Consider the following 14,326-nt stretch of genomic DNA (forward strand, 5'->3'; position numbering starts at 1 on the left):
CTTACTGTCTCCAATGTGTGCGAGAGAATTTCCCGTTCCTGGTCCAATGCAAAGAAAAACGCACGCCTGTCTGCCTCCTACCTCCACCAGGGCCTCTGACCCCCGACCCTCCACCCCGGGTACCGAGGACACAGCCGCTGTCCCTGCCAGTGGCCTCAGGCGACCCAGCCTTTGCTGCAGTGGAACTGCCGTGTGGACAGAGTGCGTTTTGAGCTGTGTCGTGCAGCTTTGCTCCTAAATGATTGTCTTGCTGATGTTTTCAGGGATGAACAAGAAGCAGAAGGTGTCAGCCAAGGATGAGCCGGCATCCAGCAGTAAAAGCAGCAATGCATCACAGGTGTCTAGCAACCTGCGTGGCCGCGCCCGATGAGTGCTCTCCCCCCCCCCCCCCGCCCCGTGTGCCGGCAGGGTTCCCAGAAATGCTTGGGCTCTCTAAGTCTGCAGAATTATTTTAAGTGGTCATTACTCACAAGGGAACGAAACTCACCCTGAAATGTAATAACCCAAATGCCTTTATTCAATAAATACTCAGCAAGTCTGTATCGAGCTCCTCTGGCGATGCTGGAGGCTCTCCAAGGCATTAGGCTACCGTGAGGATTAAAAATAGACACATCCTCTCTGAGCCTCCATTCTGCTGAGCGGGGAGAAGTGAACGCTATACATTGAGGTGGAGAGCCTGCGGAAGGCAAATCCTGCAGAGAGAAGCGGGGAAGGGGCGGTTGAATGTGGTGGTGTGGGAGGTGGAGCGAGGATGAGTGGCAAGCGGTGGTCAGGGGGTTTGACTAAAGGTCCGAGGGTTGGGGAGGGGGCGCATGCTTTCGGTTGTGGGAGGAAACCTCCAGGCAGAGAGCAGAGCAAGTACAGATTCTTGTTTCTTTTATTTAAAATATAATTTTACTAGAAGCCTGGTGCATGGATTTGTACACCAGTGGGGTCCCTCAGCCTGGCCTGTGCCCTCTCGCAATCCAGGACCCCTCAGAGGATGTTGAAAAGCCAGTTTCGGCCTGATCCCTGCAGGCCAGGCCGAGGGACCTCATCAGTGCACGAATCTGTGTGCTAGGCCTCTAATATGCAAATAAGATCTTTGGTTAATCTCTTCCTGCCCTCCCTGTTACCCCCTCCCCTCTGAGACTCATCAGTCTGTTCCATGTTTCCATGCCTGTGCGTTGAGTGTCTGCCCCTGGTGGTCATTGAGCATCATAGCTACTGGCCAGTCATTTAGGCTTTTATATATATACTAGAGGCCCGGTGCACAAAAATTTGTGCACTCAGGGGGGGAGGGGGGGTCCCTCAGCCTGGCCTGTGCCCTCTAGCAGTCTGGGACCCCTCGGGAGATAACGACCTGCTGGCTTAGGCCTGCTCCCGGGTGGCAGAGGGCAGGCCCAATCCCTAGGTGCAGCCCCTGGTCGGGCTCAGAGCAGGGCTGATTGGGGAGTTGGGGCGCCGCCCCCTGTCACACTCAAGGCAGGGTCGATGGGGAGGTTGTGGAGCAACCCCCTGTCACACACAGAGCAGGGCCCATCGGGGGGTTGGGGCTCTGTACCCTGTCACGCACAGAGCAGGGCCCATCAGGGGGTTGGGGTGCTGCCCTCTATCACCCACAGAGCAGGGCGGATCAGGGGGTTGGGGCGCCGCCACTCTCACACTCAGGGCAGGGCTGATGGGGAGGTTATGGCTCTACCCCGTCACACACAGAGCAGGGCCCGTGGGGGGGGGAGCTCCCCCCTATCAGGCACAGAGCAGGGTGGATAGGGAGGTTGTGGCCCCGCCCCCTGTCACACACAGAGCCGCAGGGCGATCAGGGGGTTTGGGTGCCGCCCCCTGTCACGCTGATCCCGGTGCCGGGAGGCATATTACCCTTTTACTATATAGGATAGAGGCCTGGTGCACGGGTGGGTGCTGGCTGGTTTGCCCTGAAGGGTGTCCTGGATCAGGGTGGGGGTCCCCACTGGGGTGCCTGACCAGTCTGGGTGAGGGGCTGAGGGCTGTTTTCAGGCTGGGGGTGACTGAACTCCCAAACGCTCCTTTTTTCCTTTTTTTTTTTTTTTTTTTTTTTTTAATTCTGGGCCAGCTTTAGCTTGAGGCTTGGCTCCAGCTCTTAGGCCTAGGCTGAAAGTAGGTTTCTGGCCTTTGCTTACAATGTTGCCAATCTGCTGGCTGAAGTTGGGCGTATTTGTTACAGAGTTTCTTAAACTGCCCGCTCAGAGGCCTGCAGCGGCAGGCGGGGAACGTTGGTTCCTCCGTCACTGAGGCAACCAAGCCTCATGTTAGTTTCAAGCTGCCTGGCTGCCGGCCGCCATCTTGGCTGACAGTTAATTTGCATATCTCGCTGATTAGCCAATGAAAAGGGTATCGGTCGTACGCCAATTACCATGTTTCTCTTTTATTAGATAGGATAGATTGATTTCAGAGAGGAAGGGAGAGGGAGAGAGATAGAAACATCGATGACAAGAAAGAATCATTGACTGGCTGCCTCCTGTACGCCCCCACTGGGGATCAAGCCCTCAAGCTGAGCATGTGCCCTGGCTGGGAATTGAACCCATGACCTTCTGGTTCATAAGTTGACACTCAACCACTGAGCCTTGCCGCTTGGGCCAAATCCCTTGTTTTTCAAAGAAAACAAGCATTCTGGACAAATTGAAATCCATCGGATGAATAATGTGACCTTAATTTTTTTTTAAAAAAGTATAGCTAATGTAATATCTAAAAACAAAACCCCCGATCTTCCACATGAGGCAAACCTGGCACCCCTGTGGCTGAGTGAGGTTATAAACATGGGTTTTGCATAGTTAGGTGACTGGGAAAAACTGAGTTTAATGTTTGAGAGGCTCCTGCTACTTTAATTTTATGCCCCAGGGAGTAGAGATTCCAGGCTTCCAGTGGAAACAAGTTTGAATGCTCTGCTGTGAGGCTGTTGAAGTGTAATTTAGCATTTCTTGTTCACTTGGAGAGTGCTTTAATAGTGACTATGTGCAATATTTAATGATATAGCAAATATAGCCGCCGTTCGGAAGAGCGCAAGGTCATTGCTGCTAGTCTAGAGAGGCCTTTTGGGAGCTTTCTTAGTGACTATTGTTTTTTAATTAATCACTGAGTTTAGTGACTGCCCCATTTTCGCTCTAATTTTTAAATTCTCTTGGAATTTAGTCACAGAAAAAAGGACAGCAATCCCAGTTCCTGCAAAGCCGTAACCTAAAATGCATAGCCTTATGTGAAGGTAAGTTGTGGTTCTTGCGAGCCCTGTAGCACTCTGTCGTATCTGCCTTTAGGAATGGGAATGTATTAACCCTTTTCAGTCCAACCTCGAGGCTGACTCAGCAGACCAGGCGCGAGGAGCAGGACCGATGTCGAGCAATAAGAACATTAAAAAGTTCAACATTCAATTCCGTCAATTAATTTGGACCAGACTGTTTGAATTCCAAAAATAACATTGGACCGCAGAGGGTTAACGGAATGCTCGTAGCTGATAGCGAAAGCATTATTCCTCGGGGCCGTCTCTAAGGACACAGAGGGAACATGGCTACCATAGAGGTCGGAAGCGTCAGAGGGAAGGAGCAGGGTTGGCAGAATTCGGACAGTGCTGCGTTATTCCCGGCGGGCACCTCAGCATGGCAGCTACAGCTGCCTGACCCAGATCGCTTATCTCTGTGTGAAGGTGCCGCCTTCTCCGTTAGTTGGCCTTGAATGTGTGACATTATGAACAATTGTGAAGACAGACCGAGCACTGAGGCGATAGTCCGCTAGGCCTTTCTGTTCCTGCACTGAGCTTGTCTTCTTGTCCTGAACTTGGGACAGAAAAGTGACTGCAGGCAGTTTGCACGACCATCTACTTTTCTCTGTTCTTGTTGGAAAATCTGACTGGGGGTGAGAGCTCACTCTTGTGTTGGGGGTTTTGGCCGCCGGGAGCTGTTGGATAGGTTTGGGCCACTTGCTGGTTCTCTGCGACCCTGGCCGCTGCCTGCACAGTCCAGGCAGCCAGGCCCTGCGTCCTGCAGATGGCGCGCCAGCCAGGGCCCACCCGCTGTCACCCAACGCCTGGTAGTGTGGAGTGGCCTCTCAGAGTTCTTGTTTACATTTCTCCATCACTAACGATGTTAACCGTCTTTCATGGGTTAATGTTGCACGTACTTTTGCGTTGAGGTTCCTCAGGGGAGGGATGTCGTAACTTCGGATAAAATCCTTCTTTAACGTGACTTTTCGCCAACAGTGATCACCTCGCCGGACCTGCACAGACACGGAGAGATCTGGGTCGTCCCGAACACCGAGCACGTCTGCACCCGGTTCTTCTTCGTGTAAGTGTCACGGCGCCCACCTGTGTCGCCGTCCTCCATCGGGGAGGGCGCGGTGACTGCTGTCAGACCCCGCCACCAGTGTGTGACACACGTCATCTCTATCAACTTCGTGTTTCTGTTTTATTTTAATAAACTGTAAGAAAACAGTGATATTTAAATGCTATTAACCTGGGAGAATTGAAGAAAAATACCTTTTTAGCCACCTGTCTGTGTTTATGTATGTGTACATGTGTATACATGTGTATATGTATATGTGGCTATATATACATATACACAGATGCCATGTGTAGCTATATACAGGCACATACACGGACATATGCATTCTTTATCTCTATGTACTTACAAATAGGAGAATGTGGAATGAAAACTATAAAAAGCTGGCTTACATCCCCCAGAATACAGTTGCCGCCTGGGCACAGTGTGGTAGTTTTCCTAAGAGCTGAGCTGGCATATAGCAGCGCTCCTTTTCACCCCCGAGTAAACATGAGCGAGCTGGAGCTGCTGATTGGCCCCCCAACACATACACACACCTTCTCCTCGTCCCTGTCCGTCCGGTGAGGGCTCGGGGAGGGAGGGCATCCCCGGTGGACGTGTCTGTGGTTGTTGAGAAAGAAGCTGGGAGAGGCACTGGCTTGTTCCTCCAGAGCCGGGTCCAAGTGGCTGCACCGAGACGGCGTCAGGAGAGCACAGCCCTGTGCCCGGCCTGCCGTCCGCAGCCCGTCGGCGGGCTGGCACCGGGTGGCACGGCTGCCGCTCTCCTGCGGGCGGCGTGAGCGCCGAGTCCCTTACGATGCAGGGTCACGTGCTCTGGAGCTGTGTGGCCTGTGTGACGCCTGCTGACTCCTCAGTTACACATCCGAGACACACACGTCTCCAGGTGTCCCTGTTAGTGGCGAGGCGGCGTGAGCGCGAGGGAAGAGCCGCGCTGGCCAGACGGCATGTCCAGGCCGCGGGCAGGAGCGGTGCCGGTGGCCACAGGGCCCCTTGAGCTCCGGCGGCAGGTGCAGTGGGCGCCTCAGTGACCCAGCGGGACACACTGTCGGCGGCTTCCCGCAGGAGCCGGGCCCGTGAGAGTGAGAGTGTTTCTGTCCCTGTAAGTGGGCTCCTTACCGGTGCTGGTGCCGGCGTCCCGCGCGTCCCGTGGAGTCACCAGATGGTGCACCCTGCGCCAGGGACAAGGCCGGGAAGCAGGGAGCAGGCCCTGGCGCGAGGCCTCAGTGGCTTCGTCAGGAGCCATGGCCTCCGGTTGAGGGACGAGGCAGCCAGGGTGCCCTAGGGGTGGAACTGAGGGACCTGGACCTCACCCTCCTGCCCATGTCTCTGCCGTGGTCACACCCCAGGAACTAGAGGGCAAGGGAGCATTGGACAGAGTCACAGGGAGACTCCGGGGCAGGATGCAAGGGAGTGGCGGTGCCGTGTTGCCTGCAGCCTCTGTGTGTGTGTGTGTGTGTGTGTGTGTGTGTGTGTGTGCAGCCTCTGTGGGTCTGCAGCCTCCGTGTGTGTGTGCAGCCTTGAGGTTACTGTGAGGACAGTGTGCCCAGGCAGGTCTCTGCGGAAAGGCTCTCATTACACATCGTTCCTTTCTTCTCTCTGAACCATCCTGACTGTTATCACTGTCAGAGACCCGTCCTCCAGACCCCTCCAGCCGGCGCACGGAGTGCACCCACCTGCCAGGGCTGATCCCTGCTCCTCGCTGAGATCCTAGTGCCTGTTGTTCCTCCTTCCAGAAGCCTCCCTGGCTCCCTGGCGCTGCGGCTTCCGGTCACTGTGGAATGCCCTGGGCACGGCTCTCTGTGGGCCTTTCTTACCCGTGTGGTCTTCTTCGTGACTCTGTACTCCTGAGGTCGGGTTGGGGTTTGTGTGCCTAACACTGCTTGGCAGATAGAGGAACGAGTGAAACGCCCCATTATAACTGCTTGCTGAGTGTTCCCCCTCAGAAAGTCTGCGAACGCCTTTAAGTCAGCGTGTACAGAGGGGAGCCTATGACTGCTAAGTCCCCTGATCACGTCCCTGCTCCCCAACCTGTGCAGTGATTCCACACATCAGAGACCTGGAGCCTGAGCTGCAGCTTCCATGTCTGTGTCCTTGCTCCCAAGTTCATCTTTTCTGTTTTCTCCCGTCAGTACCTTTGTTTCCAGGGACAGGTCACTCTCTCCCCCTGGGGCACACCAACAAATACCAGTTATTCTCCGCTCTCTGATCTCCTCGCTGCTCCTAATCCGTTCCGTACATTACCGTTATCACACCCGGGATACCTGTTTCATCTACAGAAACCAAACCAGCGGTGAGCAGAAGAGGAGAAAAATCACCCACAACGTCCCCACTCACAGTTCTTCTTTGGTGTGTAGCCTGCATTTCTGTGCAGAAACAATTTTAAGATCATGCTGTTCATATCACACTAGAGGCCCGATGCACGAAATTCATGCCAGGGGCTCCGCCCTCGCAGCCCCCAGCTTCGTCCAGAAGGTTGTCTGGAAGGTTGTTCAACTGTCTGGTCGAATTAGCATATTACGCTTTTATTATCATAGATGACTTCTCCGAAAGCGGACTTTCGATGATTCCTTGCTCAGTCAGGCTGCCAGTTATTTTACAAACGTGGCCTTCTGCAACGTAGAGCCCGTTGACTCACTTCACTTACCCTACAGGCCACCGCTGGAGTAGAATGATTATCCAGCAGCCTGGAGTTCTCTTCCCACGACTGTCTCCACTCTCAGTCTGTCCAGGTGACTGGCCTTCTCACCAGCCCGGCCTGCAGCCAGTCTCCCAAGTCTTGACCACATGGTGGTCCCCCTGGGCCTCTCCAGACGCTCCCCTCAGACGAGATCTCGGTCTTCACCCCCAGTTCTGCATGCCCTGTCTTTGCACCTCCCGGGCTCCTTGTCCTAAAGTCGTGTGCATGACTATTATCTCCCCTAGTAAAATGCAAATTATGTTCCTACTTGGGACCCTCCCGTTGTCTTGTGCAGAAACACTGAATGCTAGGGAGTGGGTGCAATGAGCACAGACCCATGTTGTAACTTAATGGAGAGGGCGGACACATCGGGTTCCTCGCGGGGACTTGGCGAGAGCGGGCCATCCGTCCGTTCACAGTGAGTGTCCTCCTGTAGCTGGTGGAAAAGAGTGCTATCGTTCTGGGTTCCAGATTTAGGGGACAGACGAGTGACCTGTGCCACCTGAGGCTGTGACAGCTGCGACACCGGGTCGACAATAAAGGTTGTCGGAACATTCAAAAGTCTCTGTCCGCGAGATTTCCTCTCATTCCCCAGGGAGTTCCCAACACATCCGTTCCATCTGGCGCCTTATTTTCTCTCTCCTGGCTTTTGAAGCAAATTGGTTGATTTTCCAATTAAAATGTTCGTAATCTTTTTATACGCCTGGGAACATGCGCCGTTTCTGTTTCCTTTTAGATGCTTTCATTTTCCTTCTTCATAAAACCCCAGTCAGTGTCTCACTTCCCTGTGGAGATCTTGCTCTGTTTCTTTTTAAAACGGTGTTGCTTTCTGGACTTGAACTTCCCATGAGCAACCCAGTATTTGTCTGCAGTGAGAAGGAATAGCCACCCAGGGCTGAGTCTGCCTTGAGGCCGGTGCCCGGTGCCACCATAACCGCGTGTCTGGCTCTGCCAGTCCACCAAGGCGGGGGCCGTCGTTTGCCCTTCAGTGCATTCTGGGTGTGTGTGTGTGTGTGTGTGCTTCAGAGCTTCAGGCGCTGACTGCTTTGGGCCAGTTTCACGCTTGAGCTGTTGGGCTTCCTTCATGCTTCACTGACAGCCGGAACGTGGGCATTTTTCTTAATTCTTTCCATCTCAACCTCGCTCTGCTCTCCGCTCTCCCTCCCCCTGTGCTCCGTGTAGGCGGAAAGTGCAGCACAGGGAATACCGTCCATCTATCGGAATCACAGCGTATGGGGCCAGGCAGGTACTGGGGGGGGGCTTTGTAAAGTACATGACTGTCTGACCCAGGGGTGGGCAAACTTTTTGACTCGAGGGCCACAATGGGTTCTTAAACTGGACCGGAGGGCCGGAACAAAAGCATGGAGTGTTTGTGTGAACTAATATAAATTCAAAGTAAACATCATTACATAAAAGGGTACGGTCTTTTTTTTTTTTTTTTTTTTTTAGTTTTATTCATTTCAAACGGGCCGGACAGCTGGTCTAACCCTATGCTGCACTCCTGAAACCAATAGAAAATAATATTGAATGTCAACTGAAAAATAAAATTAAAAATATAAACAAAACGAGCAATATCACCTCCTGCAGACTGGAGCCTATAGCAGATAAAACCTCCTGAATTCATCCCCGAGGCGGCATGGGCAGCCGGTGTGAGGTGTCAGTGCCTATCAGTAGAGGTGAGGGTTAGATAAGCGACTGCAGTGGATGGTGGGAAAAGGGAACAGGTTTATATGACAGACAAATCTTAACCAAAGGCTAGCTTTCATCTAGAACAGTGGTTCTCAACCTTCCTAATGCCGCATCCCTTTAATACAGTTCCTCGTGTTGTGCTGACCCCCAACCATAAAATTATTTCCGTTGCTACTTCATAACTAATTTTGCTACTGTTATGAATCGTCATGTAAATATCTGATATGCAGGATGTATTTTCATTGTTACAAATTGAACATAATTAAAGCATAGTGATGAATCACAAAAACAGTAAGTGATTATGTATGTGTTTTCCGATGGTCTTAGGCGACCCCTGTGAAAGGGTTGTTCCACCCCCAAAGGGGTCGCGGCCCACAGGTTGAGATCTGCTGATCTAGAGGGAGCGCAGATGGTCGTATGGATACTCGGTACCTTTTTCAATATGGCGTCCAAAGCAGGGAGGACACAGTAGGTGTGCTGACTGTACCCAAAGCACCATGGAACTAGGACAGATGTGTGCATATTAAGGAATTCACAGTAGAGATGCAAGTGGGCTGGTATTTGACATCGGGAAGCCATCAAGGACCAAAGCATCCTAGTTGGTATGGCTCAGGGGTCGCACGTGGGCCTATGAACTAGGAGGTCACGGTTTGATTCCCAATCAGGGCACATACCCAGGTTGCAGGCTCGATCCCTAGTAGGGGGCGGGCACGAGGCAGCCAGTCAGTGTTGGCATTTCTCTCCCATGGATGTTTCTCTCTCTCTCCCTTGAAGTCAGTGCCTTAGTGCCACCAGTCATCACATGTCTGAGCTTTCCTTTCCTTTCCTCTCTCTCTCTAAAAACCAGTAAAAACATATTAAAAAGAAAGAAGAAGAAGAACCAAAACAGTTCTCAGACCTTCCCCTGTTCCCACTTCTCTCACAGACCGTGTCTTCCTGGCGTCTGGTTTGTTCCCTTTCCGTCATTCTCCGCTGTTTTCCATAGTCTGAGTCCTGGTGGCTCTGGCCAGGCTGGCTTGGTCAAACCGCATTGTCTCCAGTGGGCAGGTCGCTCCCCGGCCTGGGCTCAGATTTCTGGGTGCTTAGCTGACCTGCAGCCCAATGGGGAGCCAGGATTTATTCAGAAACCAGGATGACAGACTTTCTGCCCAGCTGAATATGCATCTTTACCTATTCTTCCACAGAGCACCTGACGAGATTTCCACACCTCTAAAGCATCTCCCTTCACACATTCTTCCCAGGGAACGCACTGCTGGATCTGAGGAAGTATTTGTAACTGGCTGTATACCACATATGCCATTCTTTTCCTTGCAGTCGTATTTCAGCATGGAGGGTCCTGTATTTACATATATATATATTCCTACATATATGTGTGTGCACACAGTTGTGTGGTCACCATTAGCAGTGTTGGCGGGCACCCTTGAGTCAGTGCTTGGGAGTTTGAACCGGACACCGATGGCTGCCCTGGGTGCTGGAGCAGTGGGTTAGGGGGCCCCGAGTTCCCATTGCTGGGTCATCTGCTTCATTTCCCTGTGTTGTGCTGTTTCGGGGGGATTTGTGTGTGGCGAGGGAATGACATGAATCTCTGAGACCGGGCCTACCTGGTTATCTGTTGGGAAGCACTTAGCGCTTCTCTACAGCTTCCGTCTTGAAGTCATTCCCATGAAGTAAAATTAATGCAGTGCCTATTCTGCTCTGAATATTATCGTGGAAGTTTAAAAAGTCATTCTTGGGAAATTGTTATTGCCCCAGTAAGTTTATGTGAGGAGATGAATGATCATCTAGGATGTCATTATGTCTTTCTAAAGGCCTCGGTAATTGCTGTCTTTCAGCCGGCACTGTCACTGCGGTTGCTTGGCTAAGCTTAGTGCTTAGCGCGCACGTGCGTTCTTATGGGAAGGAGCGCATAAATGAGAGTCTGTTATCTCAGACCCAGGCACCCGCCGGTGATAAGACGAAGTGCTTCACTGGTCACCGCGGAGGAGTAATTAGAGGTGGGCTTGGCGCGCACGGCCGCAATGAGGCGGTTTCTTAGGGCCACTGGTGAGGAAGTGAGCGAAGCGGAGAAGCCAGGGTCTGAGGAGCATGAACTTGACCCGGGCTGCATGAACCGCTGTGGGGATGTCTGCTCAGAGAGCTCCCTGCAGCTCAGGCGGGCTTTGTGGGGGATTGAAGTTAAAACATCACAGGAAGGAAGGGGCAAGGGCGAGGCATCATCGGTGTTGAGTAGCGCAAGCTCCTCTGTGGTTCCCGGTGCACAGGCATCATTAGAATACAGCCGAGAACTCACTGTCTTTCGCTGTTGCTAACCCTGGGCTGTCTTCTCGGTAGCACACAGCCTTTCTCGGCTGTTGGAAATGCTTTCTGAATTTCCTGGAACGTTTCCCCTTTGTTCACGTTTCATGTTTCTGCTTTGTGCCTTAGCTATGAAGATGGCCAAGTGGGAGATGCAAATATTAACACGCAAGAAGGAGGCATCCACAAGGAGATCCTTCGCGTAATCGGTAACCAGACCGCGACCGGTTGAAGGACCACCGATTCGTTAACGGGGTCCTGAAAGCCTTCCTCGGGTTCAAAGCTGGATTTTGAACTGAAGAAGATGATGAAATAATTTATTGTTATTATAAACAAAATTAATCCTTTGAATACTGATTTTTTTCTTAGTATTTCTAAGTATCTCATTAAATACCTAAAACGGTATGAAATTTATCAATTGTAGGGTTATGGAATCTAGGAATAAACTTACAGCAGCACTTAAACTGAAGTTTGGGTTGCTCACACAATAAACAGATTGAAAAAGCAGTTTTGTGCTGATATTTTTATATTAAACTCTTTAATTGGAAGTTTGGTATTATATACCAACACTTTAGGTTACCAAAATCGCATTGAGAACGTTTTATAATGATGTCTAAATCTCTAAGATACTTTGCAATAAGTAAAATGTTCGCACATTCTGACGTGCTATATATATATCTATATATATACTTAGTGGTATGAACATTCAACTATTTTGAGGAGGGACGTTTCCTATTCTCCTGTTATTTTTCCTTATACGAAAGCAGTTAGTCTTAGATGCAATGCTTTGCCCAAAAGTTTGTAATATACATATCTATAGATCATGCATCAGAATGTGTGACTGTGCACATGTGTGTGTATATATGCACATGTGTATTGTGACAGCAGGTGGTGTAGCTCCACAATTCTCCCATTCAGTGACAATAAATAATATTCCATAAGCAGTAAATCCGGACAGAAACCAAGATATGAGCCAAATTTACCGTTGTTCATTCACTGACAGTATTTGCTAACAATTTCTCTATTTGTTTAAAGAATGTTTTCTTCGGTTAAAATTCAACTCATTAATAATATTATGTAAAAGTCTTAATTTGGAAACATAGACACCCCTGGTGGACTAAATCTACATTGAAATGATCACGTGTATTCAACAAAAGGTCTCAGAATTATAACAGACAGTACCTATTTTTTATTTCCTACAGTGGAACATTTTTAAAATTTATTTAGACCACACCAGCATTTTTGTATTTTTTCATCTAATACCTCTGCATATTTTTTTTCATATTGAGAAAGAAGATAAGCTTTGAAGTTTCTTTTATATTAAAAGAACACAAAATAAGTTTATAGGGAACAATAACACCAGCTCCCATCCTCCTGCCACTGGTCACGTGACCGCCGACAGCATGTCTGGTTTCTTTGGGTCCTAACGTTTTTCTCAGTCATTACAGGTTGTCGTGGCCAGTGTTTCATTTTCCCGTGCGATGTCTTGGGACTAGGCCATTCACGAGAGCAGTTTAATTATCGTGTCTGCCACTCTGTTCAAACCCTGAATCAAGGCTCATATCTGATTCTAATTTACTTAGGAAAAAAATAAGCACGTAGCGTCATTTGCAGGTATAATGTTACAACTTCTGTGCTTGCTTCCTCTGGCATAGAAGGGGAGGAAGAAGAGGCCCTCCATATTGTTAAGGGGTGCTGCTGAGGAAGTCTGTGTGGAGCTTTTGTTTTCTTATATTGTAACTAACTGATTTCTACAAAAAGAGACGTGACGTGGCCGGGCTATTAATCCTTGGGACACCATCCACTTAAGACCTTGATCTGTGTTGAACCCAGAGCGAGCCTGTTGGCATTCAAGGGCCCAGGGGCGGCATCTTGTTTAGTCCTGCGAGCAGACGCTGGAGGACTCAGCCAGGGCTAGGGGAATCCTTGCTTAAGTCTCCCAAGTCCCTTGGACTGTGTTTTAAAAAACATTTTTAAGCAACAAGATTATTTTTTTCCAAATTATTTTTATGGGACATTTTCTATCTGACATAAATATGAAGGTGTAATAGCAGGATCTGGAAATTGAGGTCCTGGAGCCCCACTGTTTGGCCACTGGGACCACTGAGGCACCTCCCAAAACTCTACAGCGCCTCCACGCATGGCTGAAGCCACTGACCTAACCCAGTATGGGCTTACTGAACACCTGAGTGACCTGGAAGGTGTGTAGTGTTAGGATCTGACCTGCAAGCGTAGCTTCAAGGACTTTGGGAGGAGAGAAAAAGCTAGCATCATACACACTTCTGCCAACTTAAGAATGAAAGTAGGTTCACCTCTCAGAGCAAGGAAAATGTTTGATCCTTTTAATGCCTAACGTTATCATAGACAATAGGCATCTTTTATGATGATAAAGTATGCTGCAGGATCCTGATGCTTACCTTGATTTCTAAAGAATCTAATTTTAAGAAATACCATGAGTAAATGAATACCATGCTTCCAAAATCCAAGCAGGTCACTAAAATGTAGAAGTTTAAACATTATTGTTATCTTGCCTTGATTCAGTCACCCCCTTAAGACACTATCTATTGACTTATTTGATGATTCCAAACATGATATTGTATTGTATTTTCATGATTATTGGAAGTCTGTTCACTGCTGCTTTGTAATAGTCTATTAATTGTGTAGCCATTACCACTTAATATGAACCCACTGGGCAAAGGTAATCATTTATTTTCATTCTTGCAGTAGGGGAAGAGGAACCTCATTTATTAGTTCTCCTTTTTTTCTGCCATTACTGATTTTGTAAACATTTCAGTATGAATAATTTGTCCTCTTTTATCACTCAGTGTATTAAAAAAGAGAGTAATTGAACATTGGGGAAGAGAAAAAGCAATAATATATTATTACTATAGGACACACTGTGGTAAGGTACTGTAGTGGTGCCTTAGACTGCGTTACGTTGAAATGGTTTGTATGTTTGTTGCTCAGCAAATCTCAAATGTTGGCCTCGAAGGTGGTTTTTAAATTTAAAATTTTGAATATGAGTACAGAATTTCAATACAAGATAGTAAGCTTAAGGGCTTACCATCAAATACTATGTGATGTAAGAAACCAACCCAAACTGTTGTCGATGCTCTGAATATTTCTCATGGAAGAGTTTAGAGAAGGAATCCTCCGTTGTGCTCCCCTTTGCTTAAAAGACAGGAAACCTTTCCTACGCAAGTCTATTGTCATTGAAAGAAGTTTCCCAGTACTTGATGCCACAATACCACCACTTAATCAGGGCGTGGGGTTTTCGGAAAGGTTTAAGGCAAAAAGCTGTCATCCTTGTTAAGTCGGGGTGACTTCATCCGGCAGTGATTTGATGTCTGACAGGTCACTCAACTGAGGACTGTCTACC

The 14,326-nt window shown here is 49.2% G+C and overlaps 1 protein-coding gene across 4 annotated transcripts in view; it reads left to right on the forward strand.

The window, feature by feature from the left end:
* PARP8 (poly(ADP-ribose) polymerase family member 8) overlaps positions 1-11,454 on the forward strand; it is a 141,557-nt gene extending 130,103 nt beyond the window's left edge. For 3 of the 4 annotated variants that reach the window (XM_059695003.1, XM_059695001.1, XM_059695000.1), the window contains 4 exons: positions 264-337; positions 3,148-3,217; positions 4,208-4,292; positions 11,077-11,454. In XM_059695003.1, the coding sequence (XP_059550986.1) occupies positions 264-337; positions 3,148-3,217; positions 4,208-4,292; positions 11,077-11,179 (332 nt within the window). In that variant the 3' untranslated portion in view covers positions 11,180-11,454. The remainder of the gene's footprint in view (positions 1-263; positions 338-3,147; positions 3,218-4,207; positions 4,293-11,076) is intronic. The other variant, XM_059695002.1, reaches the window with a different exon arrangement.
* Positions 11,455-14,326: the final 2,872 nt, after the last annotated feature.

Source organism: Myotis daubentonii, chromosome 4 (genome assembly GCF_963259705.1).
Source record: "Myotis daubentonii chromosome 4, mMyoDau2.1, whole genome shotgun sequence".
NCBI classification, from domain to species: domain Eukaryota; kingdom Metazoa; phylum Chordata; class Mammalia; order Chiroptera; family Vespertilionidae; genus Myotis; species Myotis daubentonii.